Here is a 16,811-nt window from a genome sequence, read left to right as displayed (position 1 = left end):
GCCATTTCCTAAAAACACTAGGAACTCCTCTGCATGTTTAGAAAGCCCACTGGTTTCAGAATAAGAGAATTTGTCTTTCTCCTCATCTGCTACCTTGTATTTTCTATTACACTATATTCTGTTCATGATAGATAAAGAATCATTATCTTTCATCAGCTGAACTGAGACCTGAACATACAAAAATACAAGCGCTTACAGACATGCCTAATAACAAGATAGGGAAAGCAGAAAATTTCTTACTACTGGAATGTGTGTATATACATCTGGGAGTCCATACGCCTTCAGCATGTGAGACAGCCTAATACTAACGATGCTTGTTTAGATCAATAGTGTCAGTGAATTACTTCATGTTCAATAAATGACACAGATGGAATGCCAACCTTTCTGGCGCAAAAAAATTAACAAGTGACACTATTCAGTAACCAACATCACGAAGAGTTTTCCCCAGCAAGAAGCAACCTTGAAACTTGTACGGGTGAACTTTAGCGTTCGAAAAATTCCCTCCATGGTTTCAGAAGCACACATTATTTTCTCTCACAGGTTAGAAATAAACCAACTGGGCACAAAGGTTCTAAAATCCAAAAAGCAAGTTTGTTTTTTAAAGCCCAAATTAATTTTCAACGGAGTAGAGAGTGCTCATAACAGACAGAAAAACTCAAGCGATACTACGCAAAGTATCACTCCGAGTCATTTTCTTGAAGTGCCTCCAACAGCACCATCCTCTGTGTGCAGTCCTCACCACCAACTATTACCTTGCACCACTCTTCAGCTAAAGGAGCCCAGAGATAAAGAAGCATTTAACTGTGGAAGTAAAAGAAGTGAAACACCAATTACCAAAACCATGAAAAAAGTTTTGTAGAATTGTAAAGGTCTGCCACAAAAAAAAGAGGAAACACTGTGCACCTTAAAGCTGGGAGATGTGGTGTACTTAACGTGGAAAAAGAAGCGATCAAGAAACTGAAAGAGAGGCTGAAGAGAGACATGGAATTCAGCTTTAGAGAGAAGAAATACATTATAAAAGGAAGGAACAGAGAAAAAGACTTGGAAAAGATTTGGAAGGACAGGCTCATTGGGTGAAAAGACAATAGATATGGAAGTCAAAGTTGGTGCAGACTGAGGAAAAAGAACAGAAGGAAGATCAAGAGAGAGGCATTTTCTAGGCAACGATCTAATTTCTTCATACACTATGTGAAACTTCTCAGATAATTCAGGTGTGAGTGCACTGGTAACAGAGTAGATACCACTCAAGTGTGTAAACTCTGATGAGAAATGAGGAAGTGCCAAAATAATGATAGTTAAATGCAGAAAATCCTTTCTTCCACACTCATAGACAAAAGAGAGCTGCTATGAGAGGCACTATGTCAAGTGCTAAGATGTGCACCAGTTATAGAGGAGGAATCTGTTCCACTGCAAATCAGCTTCACAAAAACAAGCAAAATCCAGCTGTGATGGACATGGCCAAGAGAAGGAATTACATACAGTTTTTCATCAGCAGTTTTACTAGGAAGCCTACAAACCTTTATTCCTTTTTCAGTTAGGTGTAAACACTACAAGATCCACAATTCTCCAGTGAATTCAGGTTTTTTTCAATGTTTTTGTTTACTGCCCTCCACTTGCCTATGAATTCGTGAGAGCTGTCCACAGTGCTTTCCCAGGCGCCTGAGCCCTAGCTTTCTCTACGAAGCCCACAAACCATTTTTTTCTACTATTAAAGATCCATTTACAGATTTCAGTAATAGATTTTGGAATGTCATGCCTCCTATATGCCCACATTTATCTCTAGTTATAGTTACTGAATAAGTGCCCATTAAAATTCACTTCCTGAATCCAAACTATAAATTAGAATGGAGGTAATCCGACTAATATTCTTACCTTTCCTTGCCATAATAATTCAAATGGAGTGTATATCCTTGAAGCAAGAAAAATCCAGCTTTCAGAGAAAATGTACTTTCAAAATGCAGTCGCCTTTCATTCTAAATTACTTTACTATGACTAAAAAAATAATCTTTGAAAAATTAAATTTGTGTCCACTTACATTGTGAAGGAAAAGACATCTTCCCTGTCCTGATAAAATAATAAACAACTGCTGATTACTCACTTACAAAGAAAACCATTTCTAAATTAAGAGCTCTCTATTTACATTAACTAATTATTTTTTTTCTTGCAGCAGATCAGAAGCTAAAACATGCACCAGAATTGACTAACTTCAGGAAAACAAGTAGGACCCCATGCCTTCACAACTGTCATTAAAAATTAAAACCCAAGTGATCTGCTTTTGGGAAGCTGAAATGAAATAATTTTTCTCATACTTTCTAGAATGTAACTGATGTCTCACAGAAGGTATGAATGATTATGAAAAGCTTGAAGACTAGTAAAATCCACAGCATTTCTTATATAAAATTGATGTTTTGGTACAAAAGACTGCTCTTCTTACCTGAAGAACTCTTTTGGTCAGGCCGGTTTTCTGAGCTAGCTGTTTCAAGTCCTTGGCATCAGGATTGTGGTTAATAGCAAAGTATGACTTCATTGTCCGCAACTGGTGGTGTTTGAATGACGTCCTCATACGCTTTGTTTTCTGATTGCTGGGGTATTGCTGGTCTCTATCCAGGTGGTCACCATCGTTTTCATTGCAGCTTAAAGCTTAAGGCAACAAGAGGAAAAGGCGTGTAAACCTATTGCTCTGTGACCAACATTGTTTGCAGTTCATCTGAGAGCAGCAATTAAAATAACATACCATGGCATGTATTGTACTGGTACAAATCCTACTTGCCTTCCCCTCCATTTCTGCATCTTCTATTTTTCCCTTACAATAACCAGTCTGCGAGGACCCTCACCTGCCTCTTTATGGCTTTTAAAATGTCAGGTCTGTTTCCTTTTTTCTTTCCTCCATCTCCACACAGCCTTTCCTCCACTTTCTGCTTGTAGGACAGTAGCTGTCCTCAACTCTGTAAAGTGTTTTAACGTACTTTGTATCACTATAAATTGTGTTGTAATATACAAAGAAAGCTGTACAATAGAGCCCACTTAAATCTCGATGGAACAGACCAGTTAAAATTATAATTATTTCCTCCATCAAACTAAACCCTGTAGAGTACAAGAGAGACCATTAAATGAAACACTATAAAAGAAATAAAGTTTGTGGGTACCAGACAGCAAATTATGACTATAATTTGACTAGCTCAAGAAATAAAGCTGTTAATACAATATATCAGCAGCACACCAAATGAAAAAAATACGCTTTTTAATTATTTATATTTACATTTCATTTTTTAAGCATTTGAAAATACTACTTTGAATGACTGATTCTGTTATATTCTTTTGAAATCACTGAATGACACTGACTGACACATTTGCATAAATCAACTGCAAAGCCTGCAAAGGACGTCTGTGACCAGGGAAAATTGTAATAATCATCAAATTGTATTAAATGTTGAATGCCAAACAAAATAGTCTCATAGACCAAAAGTAGTTTTTAATTTACATGTGCATAAAGTAAACCATAGAAAAACTCTTAAAATAACATTAAGGACCAAGCTTAAATTCACTAAAAAAATATCATGGATATAACTGAAAATTAGCTCTAATAAGCTGTCATTAATTTACTTTTTCTGCTCCAGTATTTGAAACTCCCTTTTAATTTCCTGTAAGTTGTAGGTTAAAAGTAATGAAAAATCACTACTATCTCTCTTCTACATTGCACGCAAAAAAAGCAGACAAGTGTATTTTGAAATGTGTGTTATTGGTGAATTTCATAAGCACATAATCAGATTTGTTTTCAGTTATCCATTACCACTGATTCGTTACAACTGAGTACATCTCATGGACATGTATCTCTTTGTAATCATGCTTTAAATTCATACTGTCTAGGAGAGTTTTTCAGCCCTGTTGAATACATTCAATTTCTGAAAGGCATGCATTAAAACCACTGTTTAAAAAATAAAATAAAACAAAATGCACGTACTCATCGGGAAATACGCATATAGATACACTAAAAAGCAGTTTTGCAGCATGTGCAGTGGCTGCTTCGCAAATTTCAGCTTTTCAAAAACTTTAAAAGATGTGGCACAACATAGAGCAAGGCCTGCAAAACTTCAGCTGTGAGACCAAAAGCAGGCTTGTTTAATAGATTGGTAAAAATTGTCTGAAGCCTCAAATATCTTGGTGAGTTTCTGTACCCCTACAATTCAAAAAACAGCCAGAAATAAATGTGCTGGATATATAAATGTGTGCGCATGTATGTGCATGTGTATACGTTTCTATAAATCCTTTGCAGACCTAACTTTCTTGTGCCAAATTCCAGTAATAAGAAGCATTTCTGCTTGTTTTCGTGATGTATGGAAAGACTGGAAGCACCTCAGTTTAAAAGGTGTAAGACACACAAAAGGAGATAGTAAAAATGCAGTATTAATGGAGCTGGACAGAATGTAGCAAAGTCTTTTTTCTGGTTTAAGAACTGAGATCTAGTTGCCAAACTGGAGTGACCCCACAAGCTCCAGTCTCCTTCAGAGCTACAGTTCTCCCTCTAAATAATACTGGGAAGAATAACTGAAACTATATTTCTTATAGCAAAAGGTATTATGGAAATGTAAAACAACACAGTACTTGGTCTTAAAACATACTCACAGAATTGTAGACATTAGAAATGGAAAAGACCTCTGTGTGTTGTCTTAAATGCTCTCAAACCCTCCCAGAAATAACAGGGCAAAGAGTTAGGAGGAAGTGCATCAAAATATCCATCAGAAGGACGGAGACCTGTTCATGTAAACATGCAGCAAAACAAACCCTAGGGCTGCAAGTAGCTGGATTTTAACCTGTTCTACAGAGAATGAGATACAATCAGGATCCAAGGAAATAAAACTGATTCTGAATCCTCCCAGAAGGGAAGGAGGGAATCTGCTTTTCATCAACTGGACAATGAACAATTTGCTCTTTCAATTTCTTATAATTTTACCCCTAATCTTCTAAATAAAAATAACATTGAGATGACAGTGAATATGTACCATTCGAGACCAGCAAACTGTTGTCCTTTTCTAGGAAGGAAGTTACAAAAGGGACTTTGAAAGCGCACGAGGGTGTCTGCTCTTCCTCATCTTGCCCAAGTGCTTTGGGCACCCGCAGCATCCCCCAGCCTGACCTAACCCTCCTCGTTAGCGCCGCTTCCCCTCTCCTGTTTGTTTCTGGTACTTGGTATCATCTCCAGAATTTGGTTGTACCAATCTGGTATTACGTGCATCTCCTGCCCAGCCCGAGATGTCCATGGGCGCTGCAGGCGCAGACACAGAAGTGCGTGGAGACCTTAGGAGCGAAGGAGTTTCTGCAAGGGCCACCCTGGTGTAAGACTGGCACCGTACGCGCCCCTCGTGCGGTGTTCGGGTTTCCAGGCACTTCCTCCCTGGTCCTTCGTGGTGTCCCTGCACATCACCCAAAGGAATTGCTCAACCACCCAGACTTAGGATTTCCACGCAATTGCAGCATCTAGGACTCCTGCTGGGAGTTCAGAAATACAACTGGTAACGTTCCAGTCAGAGGAGCCTTAAATTAACTAATGCTTCATTCCTATGTTGTGATAAAGCAAATTCTGAAGTGGTGCCAAGTATCTTTTCTGACCCCAGGCCACTTCTGAGGCCCTGCTGCCTTTCCCCCGGTCCCCACACCCAGGCCATCGCCCCGCCGTCCATCCGCTGCTCTCACCAGAGGCGACCCCTCGCAGCCCCCCCGGCACCACGACACAAGCGCCCGGCCGGCCACGAGATGAAGCCCACAGGGAGCACGGCCAGGAGCTGGCTCTCACTCCCTCACATTAAAACACCGTGCTTCGACGCTGGCGACCAAAACATCCTCGGCAGAATAACGTGTAAAACCGTCTCTAAAAACAGCAACACGAGTACGAAGCGGGACGCGCCGTTATCCTTGCACAAACCCTGTTTGCAGGAGGGAGCCGGGGGCACGGCTCCGCGCTCACCCCCGGATCCCCCACGTCGGGGCCGCGGCACCGGAGGGGCTGGGGGCGAGGAATTTCCTCGGGGGGGAACTTTTGTTCTTAGCGGCTCGTGGTTGACACGTTACGCTACCCCCAAAGGAAAGCAAACTAACCCCGGTCCGGGAAGCACGGCGAAACACGAGGCGCGTTCGGCGCTCTCCGCCCGCAGCGCCCCTGGGTGCGGGGCCGGCCCCGCTCCCACCCGCGGCTGCCTGCAGGGGGCCGGGGCCGGCGGGGGGGGCCCGGCCGGGAGCGCAGAGCGGGGCCCGCGGCCGCAGGGGGGGCTCGGCACAGGGACAGAGCTGCGGCCGGGGGGCAGGAGGGGACGCGGCGGACACCCGAGCCTTAGGAAGGGACCTTCCGACCCGCCGCTCCCGCTGCTCCCGGGGCGCTGCTGGGGACGGGGGTGCCTGCGGCCCGTCCGCCCGCACAAGGGGGCCGCAGCGGGGCTCTGCGGGGCCCCCTCCTCGGAGCCGGCGCAGCCCTGCCCCGGCCGGGAGCTTCCCGTCCCGGGGGGAGAGGGAGGGGGGAGCTCGCCAGAGCTGCCCCGGGTTTCTCGGGAAAAAACTCCTGGCAAAGCTGCTCGCGGGGCCAGCCCCCACCCGGCCCCGCTGCCGGCCCCGGGACCGGGAGCAGGAGCGGGACCGGTACCGGAGCAGCGCCCCGCAGCGGCCCGGCCCCAGAGAGCCGCAGCCCGGCCGGGCCCCGCCGCCCGTGCGGGAGGGAGCGCCCCTATAACGCCTCCGCTGCCTGCCCGGCCCCGGGCGTGGGGAGCTCCCGCTGCCCCACGCCTGCTCAGCACTTCTAGCGCTTGCAAGGAGATTTTCCTGTCTTCTTACTAAAGGCAGAGCGGATAGATGGGAATAAAGTACAGCGGGCTGCGGGAGGTTTGGGGTCTAATCCACAAAGGGAGTATTCAGAATTCTTTACAGGTGCTTCTGTGTTCAGCCATTGATTTACTGACCTAAAAAAAAAACCAACATCAAAATCCAATCTAACAAGTGAAAGAAGAAATTACGATCACAGGAACACACTTTAAGAAAAAACAAAGAGAGAGAGGGAAAAAAATCTTTTTGAAGTTTCGGCATCCTTCTAAGGTATTTTCCACTTGTCAGGCTCTATCCACATCCAAAACCCATCATCCCTGTGCAAACGGAGTCTCGTTTAAGCAGAAACAAGAGCCAGTCCAATTCATGGCACAGATGAGTGTTTGCTGCTATTTACAAAATAATTCCTGTCCCTGCTCTGGCCGCATCTCCAGGTCCCCCTTTTCCCACCACCTCTGGTGAAGATTTATTTACACGAAGCTTGCTACACAAAGTACCAGCCCCAAATACCCTCAGAGGACAACATCGTGCATTTCTCGGGAGGAAACGAGAAGTTCCATTAAAAGTAGGGAGAAACTATCACACTTTTAAACGGCTTCCTTTTAGAAGACAGAAAATAATTAAAGGCTTTGCAATAATTTGCTGGTTTGTAAGATTTAAAAATCAACAGACAACCCGGTCTGATTTCCAAGATCAATTACACTTATTACCATATAAATTAATCGATTATCGGTTTAGCAAATATTAAGCAGACAAATAGTTTAAGCGAAGAAGCTAAAAGCTCCTCAAGGAAGATCTCTGCAGCATCATTTACAGGGTCTAACCCCAAATTCCAAGAGCAAACTCGGAGGGCAATTATTTTGGAAACGAATTCTTCAAAATGCGGCTAAAGACGGCGTGGTTAGGAAGGCGGGGAGCAGCAAGACTTTCTGGGGCTGTGCTCCCACCCGGGACAGATGCCGCTGCTCCGGTTTACAGGTCCTTTGAATGGGAACATCTGCCCTGCACGGGGAGGCAGCGGAAGGCCGCCTGGATCCCAGCCCCCCGCAGAGGAAGCCTTTTTAAAACGGGGGAGCCGCTGCTGCCCGCGTGTGCGGGAGCTCGCGGGGACACCGCTAGGCGCACCTTTCACCGGCCTTCACCCCTGGGACGACCCCGGGTTTCTGAGCCGTTCCCAAATCGCCGCTGAAGGCAGCGGTGGGTGGCAGCCCCGTCCCGAGGGGTGCTCGCCGTGCCCCTTCTCCTCGCCGTTTTCGGCGCCACCCGCTCGCTTCGGGCGCCGCCGTCCCGTGCCCCCGGCGGCGGCAGCCTCGCCCTGCGGCCTCCCCGCGCCCCCCGGAGCCCCCCGAGCCCCCCGGCCCGGCCGCCCCGGCTCCCGCCCCGAGAGCGCCGCGGCCGGCCCCGGGCAGCCCGAGGGGGCAGCCCGACGGCTGGGGCACGGCCCCGGGCGGCCCCCCCCCGGCCGGCGTTCCCCAGGGACAGCGGGCCCCGCACGGTGCGGCCTTTGGGGCCCCGGGAAGGCAGGAGACCGCCCCGGTTCCTTTCCCTGCAAAGTTCCGGAGCCGCCGTGGGGAGGCCGGACGAGGAAACTCCTCGGCGAGTTGGCAGCTGAGGGCAGAGCGCCCGGGGCACGGCTCCCCCCGGCAGGGCCGGTCCCGGCGAGGGGCAGCGAGCGGCGGCGCTCAGCCCAGCCGGCCCCGTCCCAGCAGCGCAGCCCCAGCCCCGGCCGCGGCCACCTGCCCCCCGCGGCCCCCCGGGGACGGCCGCTTTTCGGCCCCCTGCCCCCCGAGGCGGAGGTGCGGGAGCCCGAGAGAAGGGCAGAACGCTTCGCCCGTCAGCAGCCTCGGAGGGTGTAGCTACTAAAGAAAATACACAGCTCTCTGAAGTGCTAACTTCCAATCTCTGGTTTCCAGATTTTATTTCAGGCTCCACTCCCCCCTCTCCCCCTCCTTAACCAGATGACCTTGCTTCAAAACATTTTATTTCCAGCTGAAGTGAAAAATGCTAACATATTAGCTTCTGTAATTGCAGTTTGACAGCACTTGATCTCAATAATTATGCTGCAGCTAAACTATTATTAACGGTTTAAGCTAAAATAAACGGAAATCCCCCTTTGGAAGTGAACAAAAACAAACCGTCGGAACTGTTCTTGGGGGAAGATGGGGTCTCTTACCTGCGTTGTACGCTGCCAGGTCTGCCCCAGGCCCCGGGCTCTTCCTTTTCCTGGGTCTCCCCTTCTGGACAGTCCCCACGCCGTTGTAATAAGGCAGTCCCAAAGTACTGGCAGAGCCCGCTCCCAGTGCTGGGCCCTTCCCAGCGGCTACATCCGAGTGATTGAAATGCACCTGGTACTCCCCCTGGATGAGAGTCTCGAAATGGAGGCGGCAATACACCAGATTGTCCTTCATGCCAAAGTGGTCGCCGGTGGTCAGCATCTTGTTGCAGGTGGTGCAAGTGAAGCAGTTTAAGTGATATACCAAATCCCTGGCCCTCATGACCATTTCGGAGGCAGAAATCCCCAGGTGACACCTCGCGCATCTCTGCACCGAAAACCTCCTGCAAAACACAAGGGCCCGAGGAGACGGTGAGGGGCGCATCCCGCCCTTCCCGCTGGGCGGCCCGCGGAGGGGGGCTGCGGGCCGGGACACGACGCCGGGCCGCTGCCGGGAGGGCGGCAGGAGCTGGGGGGCTCGGCCCCGCTCCCCCCGCGGCCGCTGGAGCCCGGGCTGCGGCAGGGAGCCGCGGGGAGCCGCGCCGACCCCCGACCCCCGACCCCCGCCCCGTCCGCAGCCCCCCGGCGGGACCCGCGTGGGGCCGGGCGGCCGCTCCCGGGGCCGGGCCGCTCCGCTCCGGGCCGCCCGCCGAGGGGCCTCGTGCTCCCAGAGCAGCCCGGGGGATGCGCCCGGCCCCGGCCGGGAGGCTCCGGGAGCCCGCGGTCCCCCCTCATCCCCCCTCCCCGGGCGGCTTTGCGCTGTACCTGTAGTAATCCTCCTTGCAGTAAATGCTGCCGTCCTTGCTGAAGCAGGTGAGCTCGGACTCCAGGTTGAGCTTGCACTCGCAGCACTTGAGGCAGCGCATGTGCCACTGCTTGTCCACGGCCAGCAGGTAGTAGCGGTCCGAGATCTTCCCCCCGCAGCCGGCGCACAGGGCAGCGCGGTCACTGCTGATGGACGGCATGCTCTGCTGGGGAGAACAACCGCGGGCCGTTAGCGAGAGCCAGCGGCTGCTGCGCGCCTCAGCCCCCCCGGCCCGGCTCCTGCCCGGCTCCTGCCCGGCCCGGCCCCGCTCCGAGGCGGCCGGCCCCGGGGGGGGGGGAAGGGGCCGAAAGCGGCCGGGGGTGGGGTGGGGGGCGGCTGAAAGCCAGGCTTTCTCGCTCCGTTTTTTCCTTTTGTGAATTTGCCAGTCCCAGATCAAGAAAAGATGCTCCTCAATAAACAGGCGCAATCGTCAGAGCAGGGAAACTCGCAGACAGTTAATTCTAAAATTTACCGTTACGGATACACGGGGTGCCTGCATAGTTAATGCCCCGTGAGTGCGGGTCTGGGTGTGTATTTTCCTAGCTATAAAATTCCGAGTGAATTACGATCAAACCCCCCAGCAGCCGCAGCGGCACAGGCGCAGCTCTCTGCGAGCCGGTCCCCAACAACCCGCGTCCCAGGCTGCCCCGACCCAAAGCACCGCAGGGATCGGGAAACAGAACTGCCGAACGTTACTGGTCTGAGGCGCAGAATGCTTTGTCAGAAGAACGAAATAGTGGGGGGAAAAAAAAAAGAGAGGAAAAACAACAGAGTGCTTTAGATTATGCTGGGATAAACTTGGAAGCAATAAAACTAAATGTAACCCCTATATAATTTAATAGTTTAGTGTCAAATCACAATCCAATCGAAACCCCCTGCAAAAAAAAAAAAACAACAAATACATTTTCTGTCAACTCCTACCAAAAAAAAAAAAAAAGAAAGAAAACACAAAGAAAATAAAGAGAAAAAGAATATCGGAAACCGTTTAAGTGCGCTCATGTATTTTACCCAGCACCCTCAGCCTAAACCCAAACCCAAAGTCAGGACAAGAGGCTCGGAGTGGAGCAGTGTTTGTGGCAGACCTGGCACTGCGCTGCTGCCCACTTCGTCCCAAACTTGTCAGCATGGCACTGCTCGAGGCCAGCCCGCACGTTGGTGCTGGGGCCAGAGCTGCCGTCCTGCAGACACGCCGGAGCCGCAGAGCTCCCACTCGGGGCGGGGGGAAGCCGCGTGTTTACTTTTACCTCCTCTAGAGCCTTAAGTCCTTGCGCAAAGCAAGGAGAGGGAAGACAGCTAACGGGAAGAACTGAAAGAAAATGAAGCTGCGTTTCCAGCACATGCTGACGGATTACTTTCATCCAGCACTCGCAGAGATCACCAACCCCCAGCACTACGAGCACTACTGTTGGCACTACAGCATTTCCACTACCAGCAGTACGTACAAATAAAATTATGGCACTAGAGCGGTATGGGAGCCACACAAGTCCACTGGTAGCTTAGTCCTTTAAGGCATTAACTGAACTCTGATCAGGGATCGTTTTATAACCAAAGTAGTTCCTTATAAATCCACTTTAAACAAACCACGATTTTTTCTGCTTTACCAGTAACAAAAATATTCTGATATCCAGAAATGGTATTTAAGGATCTAGTATCCTATCCCACTGCTCATTCTATACACGTGTGCATGCAAATAAATTCTAAGTAGATATATAAAGGTATCGTGCCACAATATTACTCCAGGAAAGATAACTTGATATTGTTTAATTTTACGGAGAAATATTAAGTTTTCCAAAGAAAACCAAAACTGCTTTGATTAGAAATCACGTTCAGCCCTTCTTGCTGAAAGGCTTATTTTCAGCCAGTATTCCAGGATTAAATAATCTCACTGTCACTTTTAAGTAAATTTTTCCATAGCATTTAGAGAAGTAACACCTATTGTTGAAGTTTTAAAAACCAAGCACAGATATCTTTCTTGCACATGCCCATATCAACTTAAAAGACAGCATTACCAAAATATGGGATCATTTCTCCCCAGAATTATCGTTTCTTAACCAAAAAAACCAAACCAAACCAAAACAAAAACAGTATACAGAAAGTGTTGATTCAGTTAATACACTTGAGAAATCTCTTCCACTTTGCTGGCTTAACTCTGCTTCGAAAGATGCGTCTTTTTATTATCTAAATGTATTAAAATGCAAGTACTGTGCGTTAGCAGACAAGATAAAAGTGGTAAAGTTATAAAAATTTGCATCCGTCTGTCTCCCTGAAACACATCCTCTAAATCCGTTTGCCATGTTTGCAAATCCAGTGTTCACGTATCTTTCTATCACGAAAAAATCATAATTTAAAGATGCTCGAGTTTTAGTTTTCCTTTTATTTATTTATTTATTTTACTTAGTGCTATAACAACTACCTCAGCGTGGACATCCCACCTGAAAAATACCACCGAATCGGATTCTTTGTTGTTTGTGTTTCCATTCCGCAGAGAAAAATTTCGCTGTGCCAGAGCGTTATCTGTATAAAAGCATACTTTGCCTCTCCCTAAAAACTTTAGAAGGCCGGCCGGGCTGGGGGAAGGGAAGGCGTTCTTGGACGCTACCAAAAGGCTGGTCTAGCTTTCTGTTTTCTCGCAAGAGCAGTACCGCTCCTTTCACCCAAGCGTTACTATTACTATGCATATTATTAATAATTAACAGTTTCATGCCTTTCCCCGTGGTTCTACTCGACCTTTTGGGGGTGCCTTTATGCTAAATTTTCTTCCGATTTAGTATTTTGCATACGTTTCCCCCCGACCTGCTATTTTAAAGGAAAAGCTGTATTTTTGAGGGGTTCGTTATGTTCAGGGGGCTGAATGACTCCCACTCCTTCGCCTCCTACCGTTTCGGTCTCTCCCCTGTCTATAGCCGAGCTGATGGCCGGTGCTTCGCTTTTGGTTCTCCGATCCATCTCGTCGATGACCCCGTGCATCTCCGAGCCGGACAGGCTGTGGAAAAGCATCGCTGAGGAAGCGGAGGAGGAGGCCCCGAGTTGCTGCTGCTGCTGCTGCTGACAGTTGTCGGGGTCCCTGCAGGAGCCCAGAACTTGCATTAAGCGGAGCCCTCCCCCATGCATCTAGCACGGCCGCCCCGTCTCTCCTCGGGCTCGGGGGCTCTCCCCCCGGCGGAGCTCTCCGGAGCGCGGCGCAGGCTCGGGTCCGGGGTCCCGCGGGGTCGGGGAGCAGCGGAGGCGGGCGGAGGGGACGAGGGAGCGGGGACCGCCGGCGCTGTGAGCTTCGGGCTCGGCTCTAGGCTGCTGCGCGGCCCCGGCGCATCCCTCTGGGAGGCTTCTTCAGCGCGGGGCTCATCGCCCCAGGTGCGGTCCTAGGCTTTACGCTCTGGCCCAGCCGGCAGAAGGCTGGGCAGGCTTACGGTGGGGAGGGATTAATAAATAATAGGAATGCATTTAAAAAAATAGAATTAAACCGTCTTCGGTGAGAAATAATAAAAAAAAAAAAGAGAAGGACGAGCCCCTACATCGCACTGTGCGGGGTTTGGAGGAGGCAGGCGGGGAGGGGAGGCTGCAGCGGGCGGAGGGCAGGCTGGCGCTGCGGGGCCGGGGCGGGTGCCCCCGCGCGCGCTCACGGTCCGGAGGGCTGGCAGCGGCGGCAGCTCAGGGGCAAAGTTTGCTCCGTCCCCCGCTCCTCCCCCAGCCCGCCGGAGCTCATTGGGAAAGGAGAAAGCCGGGGGGAAGGAGGGAGAGTTGGACGGGCACCAGGTGGGACGGGCACTCGGCGGCCCCCCTCGCTCCTTAAGGCGGCGCGGCCCGGGGCGGCTGCCGGCGGCGGCGGGGGGCGGGTGGGTGGAGCGGGGGTGGGAGCCGGGCGCGGAGCGGCGCGGGGCGGCGCGGGGCTGCGCGGTGGCGGCGAGCCCGCGTCTGCAGCCCGGGCGCCGCGCGAGGCTCCGCGCCTTTTCTAGAGGCGCGCTGACATCACGTCCTGCCCCGCCGCCATTGGCTGCCGCCGCGCCCCGGGGCCGCCGGCATGTGCTCGGCCGCGGCCCCGCCGCCGCCCCCCGGCCCCGGCCGGCCCGGCCCGGCCCCGACACGCGGACCCGGGACGCACGCGGGGACGCACGCGGGGACGCGCGGCCCGGCCCCGGCCCCGGGACAGCCCCAGGCCGAGCCTCCCGCCGCACGGGGCTCGCCCCCGGAGCGCCGGGCAGCGCGGAGGCGCCGAGGAGCGCCCCCCTTGCCCCGGCCCGCCGAGGGCCGCCTGCCGCCGCTCGAGGCCCGGTGAGCCCCGCGGGGTGTCCCCGCGCTTAGGGCAGCGGGGCTGCCTGCCGTCGGCCCGGCTGGCGGCGTTGCGTGTCCCCGGGAGGACGAGGCGCCCCGGGGGACGGCCGCTCGGCCCCTCGCGAAGCACGGCGCCGACCCGCCGGACCTGGCGGCGGCGGGAGCTGCCCAGACGCCGGCCCGAAGTCGCGCCTGGAACCAGCGGGGCTTCACGCTTCAGGTCACCGAACTTCAGCCAAGTGTTACCGGAGCCGTACGGTACCCGTCCCGGCGCAGCGACTGATCCCCGCCTTCCCTAAAGTACGGGACGTTTTGGGTACCGCCCGTGCTGGGAGATGTGCCCCCAGTAAGGCAGGCGCGGAGCGTTGCTCGCTTCACACCCTGGGCTCCGCCACGTCTTGCTGGGGAGCAGCATCGCGTCGCCCCTACTGAGGCGATTCGTTGTACGCATCCTCCTCTGGTGCTGCTATCCCCAAATCTGTTAGTACCAGTCCCATTCTGGATCACACAGTTGGTTACAGACACTTTGGAAGTGGGAAAGGTCACGGACTCTTACGCTCCGTCTGACATCGCGGACTATCTAAAAGATGCTGTATTTTTTACGGAATTAAAAAGCAATATTTAATACGGCTGTATTGCCCAAGTGGCCGGAACCAGTAATACCAATAGCATGCTAAAAAGGCATGGCATGACCTCCAGTTCACGGGCTATCTCTGATTATCTACTTAATGGATATACAAACACGGGAAGACATCCAACCCTTGCTACCAAAACACAAGGAGAGTAACAGAATGTAAACACAAAGCTGCTAATGTACACACTGACACATGAATGACATTTACATTGTTCAGAATAAAATCCAGGGTATCCTTGAATAATGAGCAACAGAAAAAATGCTACAGCAAAGTAATCTTTACAATCAACTGCGGACTCATTTGAAACGAGTTTTTTTCATTAAAAAAAATGGTGCAGCTAATAATAAAGTCTTTTAACCTGTATTTTGTTATAGGTGACAGGTGAACAAATCACAGGTCTTGAGTTTCTCTACCCTGCCTCTCTTGGTAACGTCATCTCCAGTACCATCTGCTACCTACCAGACAAACAGACCAACCACATAATGAGGTACCAGCTTCCACCCAGCTACCGTGACTAAATCAGAACAAAAGATTCAACGCCTCCTTCAACAAAGGAACACAAGTCTAAGCTGTCTTTGCTAATTGCTGGGTTTCAGGTTGTCTGTTACAGATTTTAAGTGAGCTACAAACTTCCATCAGATACTTAGAGCTGTTGGACAAAGGTACTAAGAATGAAAGATAAATGGAAGCAAAAGGTAAGAGAGAAGAGAAGAAAGCTTAGAAAATAAGTGACTACTTATGGTAATTTAAAGGCTGTGGAATAATATAAACATGAAAGACCAGGGGGCAGAGTGATTGATATCTCATATGTTTTTGATGCCCCTACGGTTATTAGACTGCAATATATGGGAACATACAATAAACTATGAATTAAAATGTAATTGTAGCTTCAGGCGTCTTCTTCATTGTCTGCTGTGGTGTTATGTCTTCATGCACCGTGATTGACAAGGTGTAATTAATCATCTTACTCAGTTGTAAATATGGGCACCCTTCACAGTAGGCATCAGGAAGTGTGTACCAGCAAAGGAAGCAATAGTTGACGCTGATATACCATTAAATCAAAATCAGAACGCTTATATGTTCAGAAATGTGTGTTTGGTGTGATGCTGTTATCATTTATTTCTAAAATACTGTACCAACAGATTTACTTGATTTGCAAGTTAACTACAACATTAACTGGTTTTATTTATTTTGTCTCTTCTTCATTTTTATAGGCAATGATGTTGTTCTCCTAAAATGTGAGACAGTTTGCTTCTTGTCAGCAAGTGGAGCTCAGCTCAGCTCTTCATCTCCCTGAGCTGCTGGAGACAGACTAGCATGCTTCAGATTTACTTGCTCGATAGACTGACTTGAAATGATTCTGGGAAATGATTGCTCCATTCATATATCACTTTTTGCGCTTCTTGTATACCAAGTGAGACACTTTGGGTGATTTTAAAGTGAAAGAAAATAATAAAATAAGCTTATTAACAAACACCATTCAGTTTAAAAATAGGACATTTCTTGTCACAGATGCTGTCCCCAAACTGGAAATGAGCGTTTTAATAAATATGTTTTTAGTATTCCAGGGTAAGAAATGTTTAGTATCTGTTTCTTTTTCTAAATGATTGCTGTCCTTACCCAGTAAGTGCAAAAATGGTGCGTGAGTCACAGGAAATTTAAGTGGTTTGTCTTGGGAAGATTTGGTGGTATGCATTTTTTTGACGCACATAGAGCTGTTGAATGAATAATTGGCAACCTATTTAATGTCCTTTGCTTTAAAGCTGTCGAGTACATTTGCTGTTTAAAAAATGTCTTTCAAAGCTGTTAAATATGTAACAAAAAGAGGTTGCTATCACCATTCTGACATGAACAAAGCCATACAGTGAGCTGCCCGAGGTACCTCCAGCATGGTATTAATTACAAACGCAATAAAAAAAGAAAATTCGCAAAGTTCTCAAATTCCGTTTCTTTGCAGTATCAGCTGATGAATGTTTTATAAAAACATACAGTAAAAATCTCAGTCCAGGAATTAGCCGTTAATTATTACCTAAGCCAAGCACTTGGGGGAGAGCAGGGAATCTGTTGGATCTGTAATTTCGCC

General features: G+C 49.7%; 1 protein-coding gene and 1 long non-coding RNA gene across 7 annotated transcripts in view; one reads left to right on the top strand and one right to left on the bottom strand.

The window, feature by feature from the left end:
• Window positions 1-16,811, bottom strand: part of LHX2 (LIM homeobox 2) — a 45,512-nt gene that overhangs the window by 4,676 nt on the left and 24,025 nt on the right. Inside the window, exons 1-4 of one of the 5 annotated variants that reach the window (XM_040531331.1) lie at window positions 12,702-13,609; window positions 9,785-9,990; window positions 8,981-9,363; window positions 2,435-2,640 (exon numbers count right to left, since the gene is read on the bottom strand). In XM_040531331.1, coding sequence (XP_040387265.1) covers window positions 2,435-2,640; window positions 8,981-9,363; window positions 9,785-9,990; window positions 12,702-12,935 — 1,029 coding nt within the window. In that variant the 5' untranslated portion in view covers window positions 12,936-13,609. Of the gene's footprint in view, window positions 1-2,434; window positions 2,641-8,980; window positions 9,364-9,784; window positions 9,991-10,906; window positions 10,977-12,701; window positions 13,610-16,811 lie in introns of those variants that run through there. The other 4 variants (XM_040531327.1, XM_040531328.1, XM_040531330.1 and 1 more) reach the window with 4 other exon arrangements.
• LOC121057341 lies at window positions 14,064-16,663 on the top strand. Of its 2 annotated transcripts, none has more exons than XR_005813762.1 (3): window positions 14,064-14,999; window positions 15,103-15,423; window positions 15,943-16,663. It is a non-coding gene; the product is annotated as an uncharacterized LOC121057341 (long non-coding RNA). The 2 variants fall into 2 exon arrangements; XR_005813761.1 differs by having other exon boundaries at window positions 14,067-14,393.

The sequence above is a fragment of the Cygnus olor genome, chromosome 19 (assembly GCF_009769625.2).
Source record: "Cygnus olor isolate bCygOlo1 chromosome 19, bCygOlo1.pri.v2, whole genome shotgun sequence".
Classification (NCBI taxonomy): domain Eukaryota; kingdom Metazoa; phylum Chordata; class Aves; order Anseriformes; family Anatidae; genus Cygnus; species Cygnus olor.
Note: the sequence above shows the minus strand (reverse complement) of the source record. Positions and strands in the feature narration are given on the sequence as shown.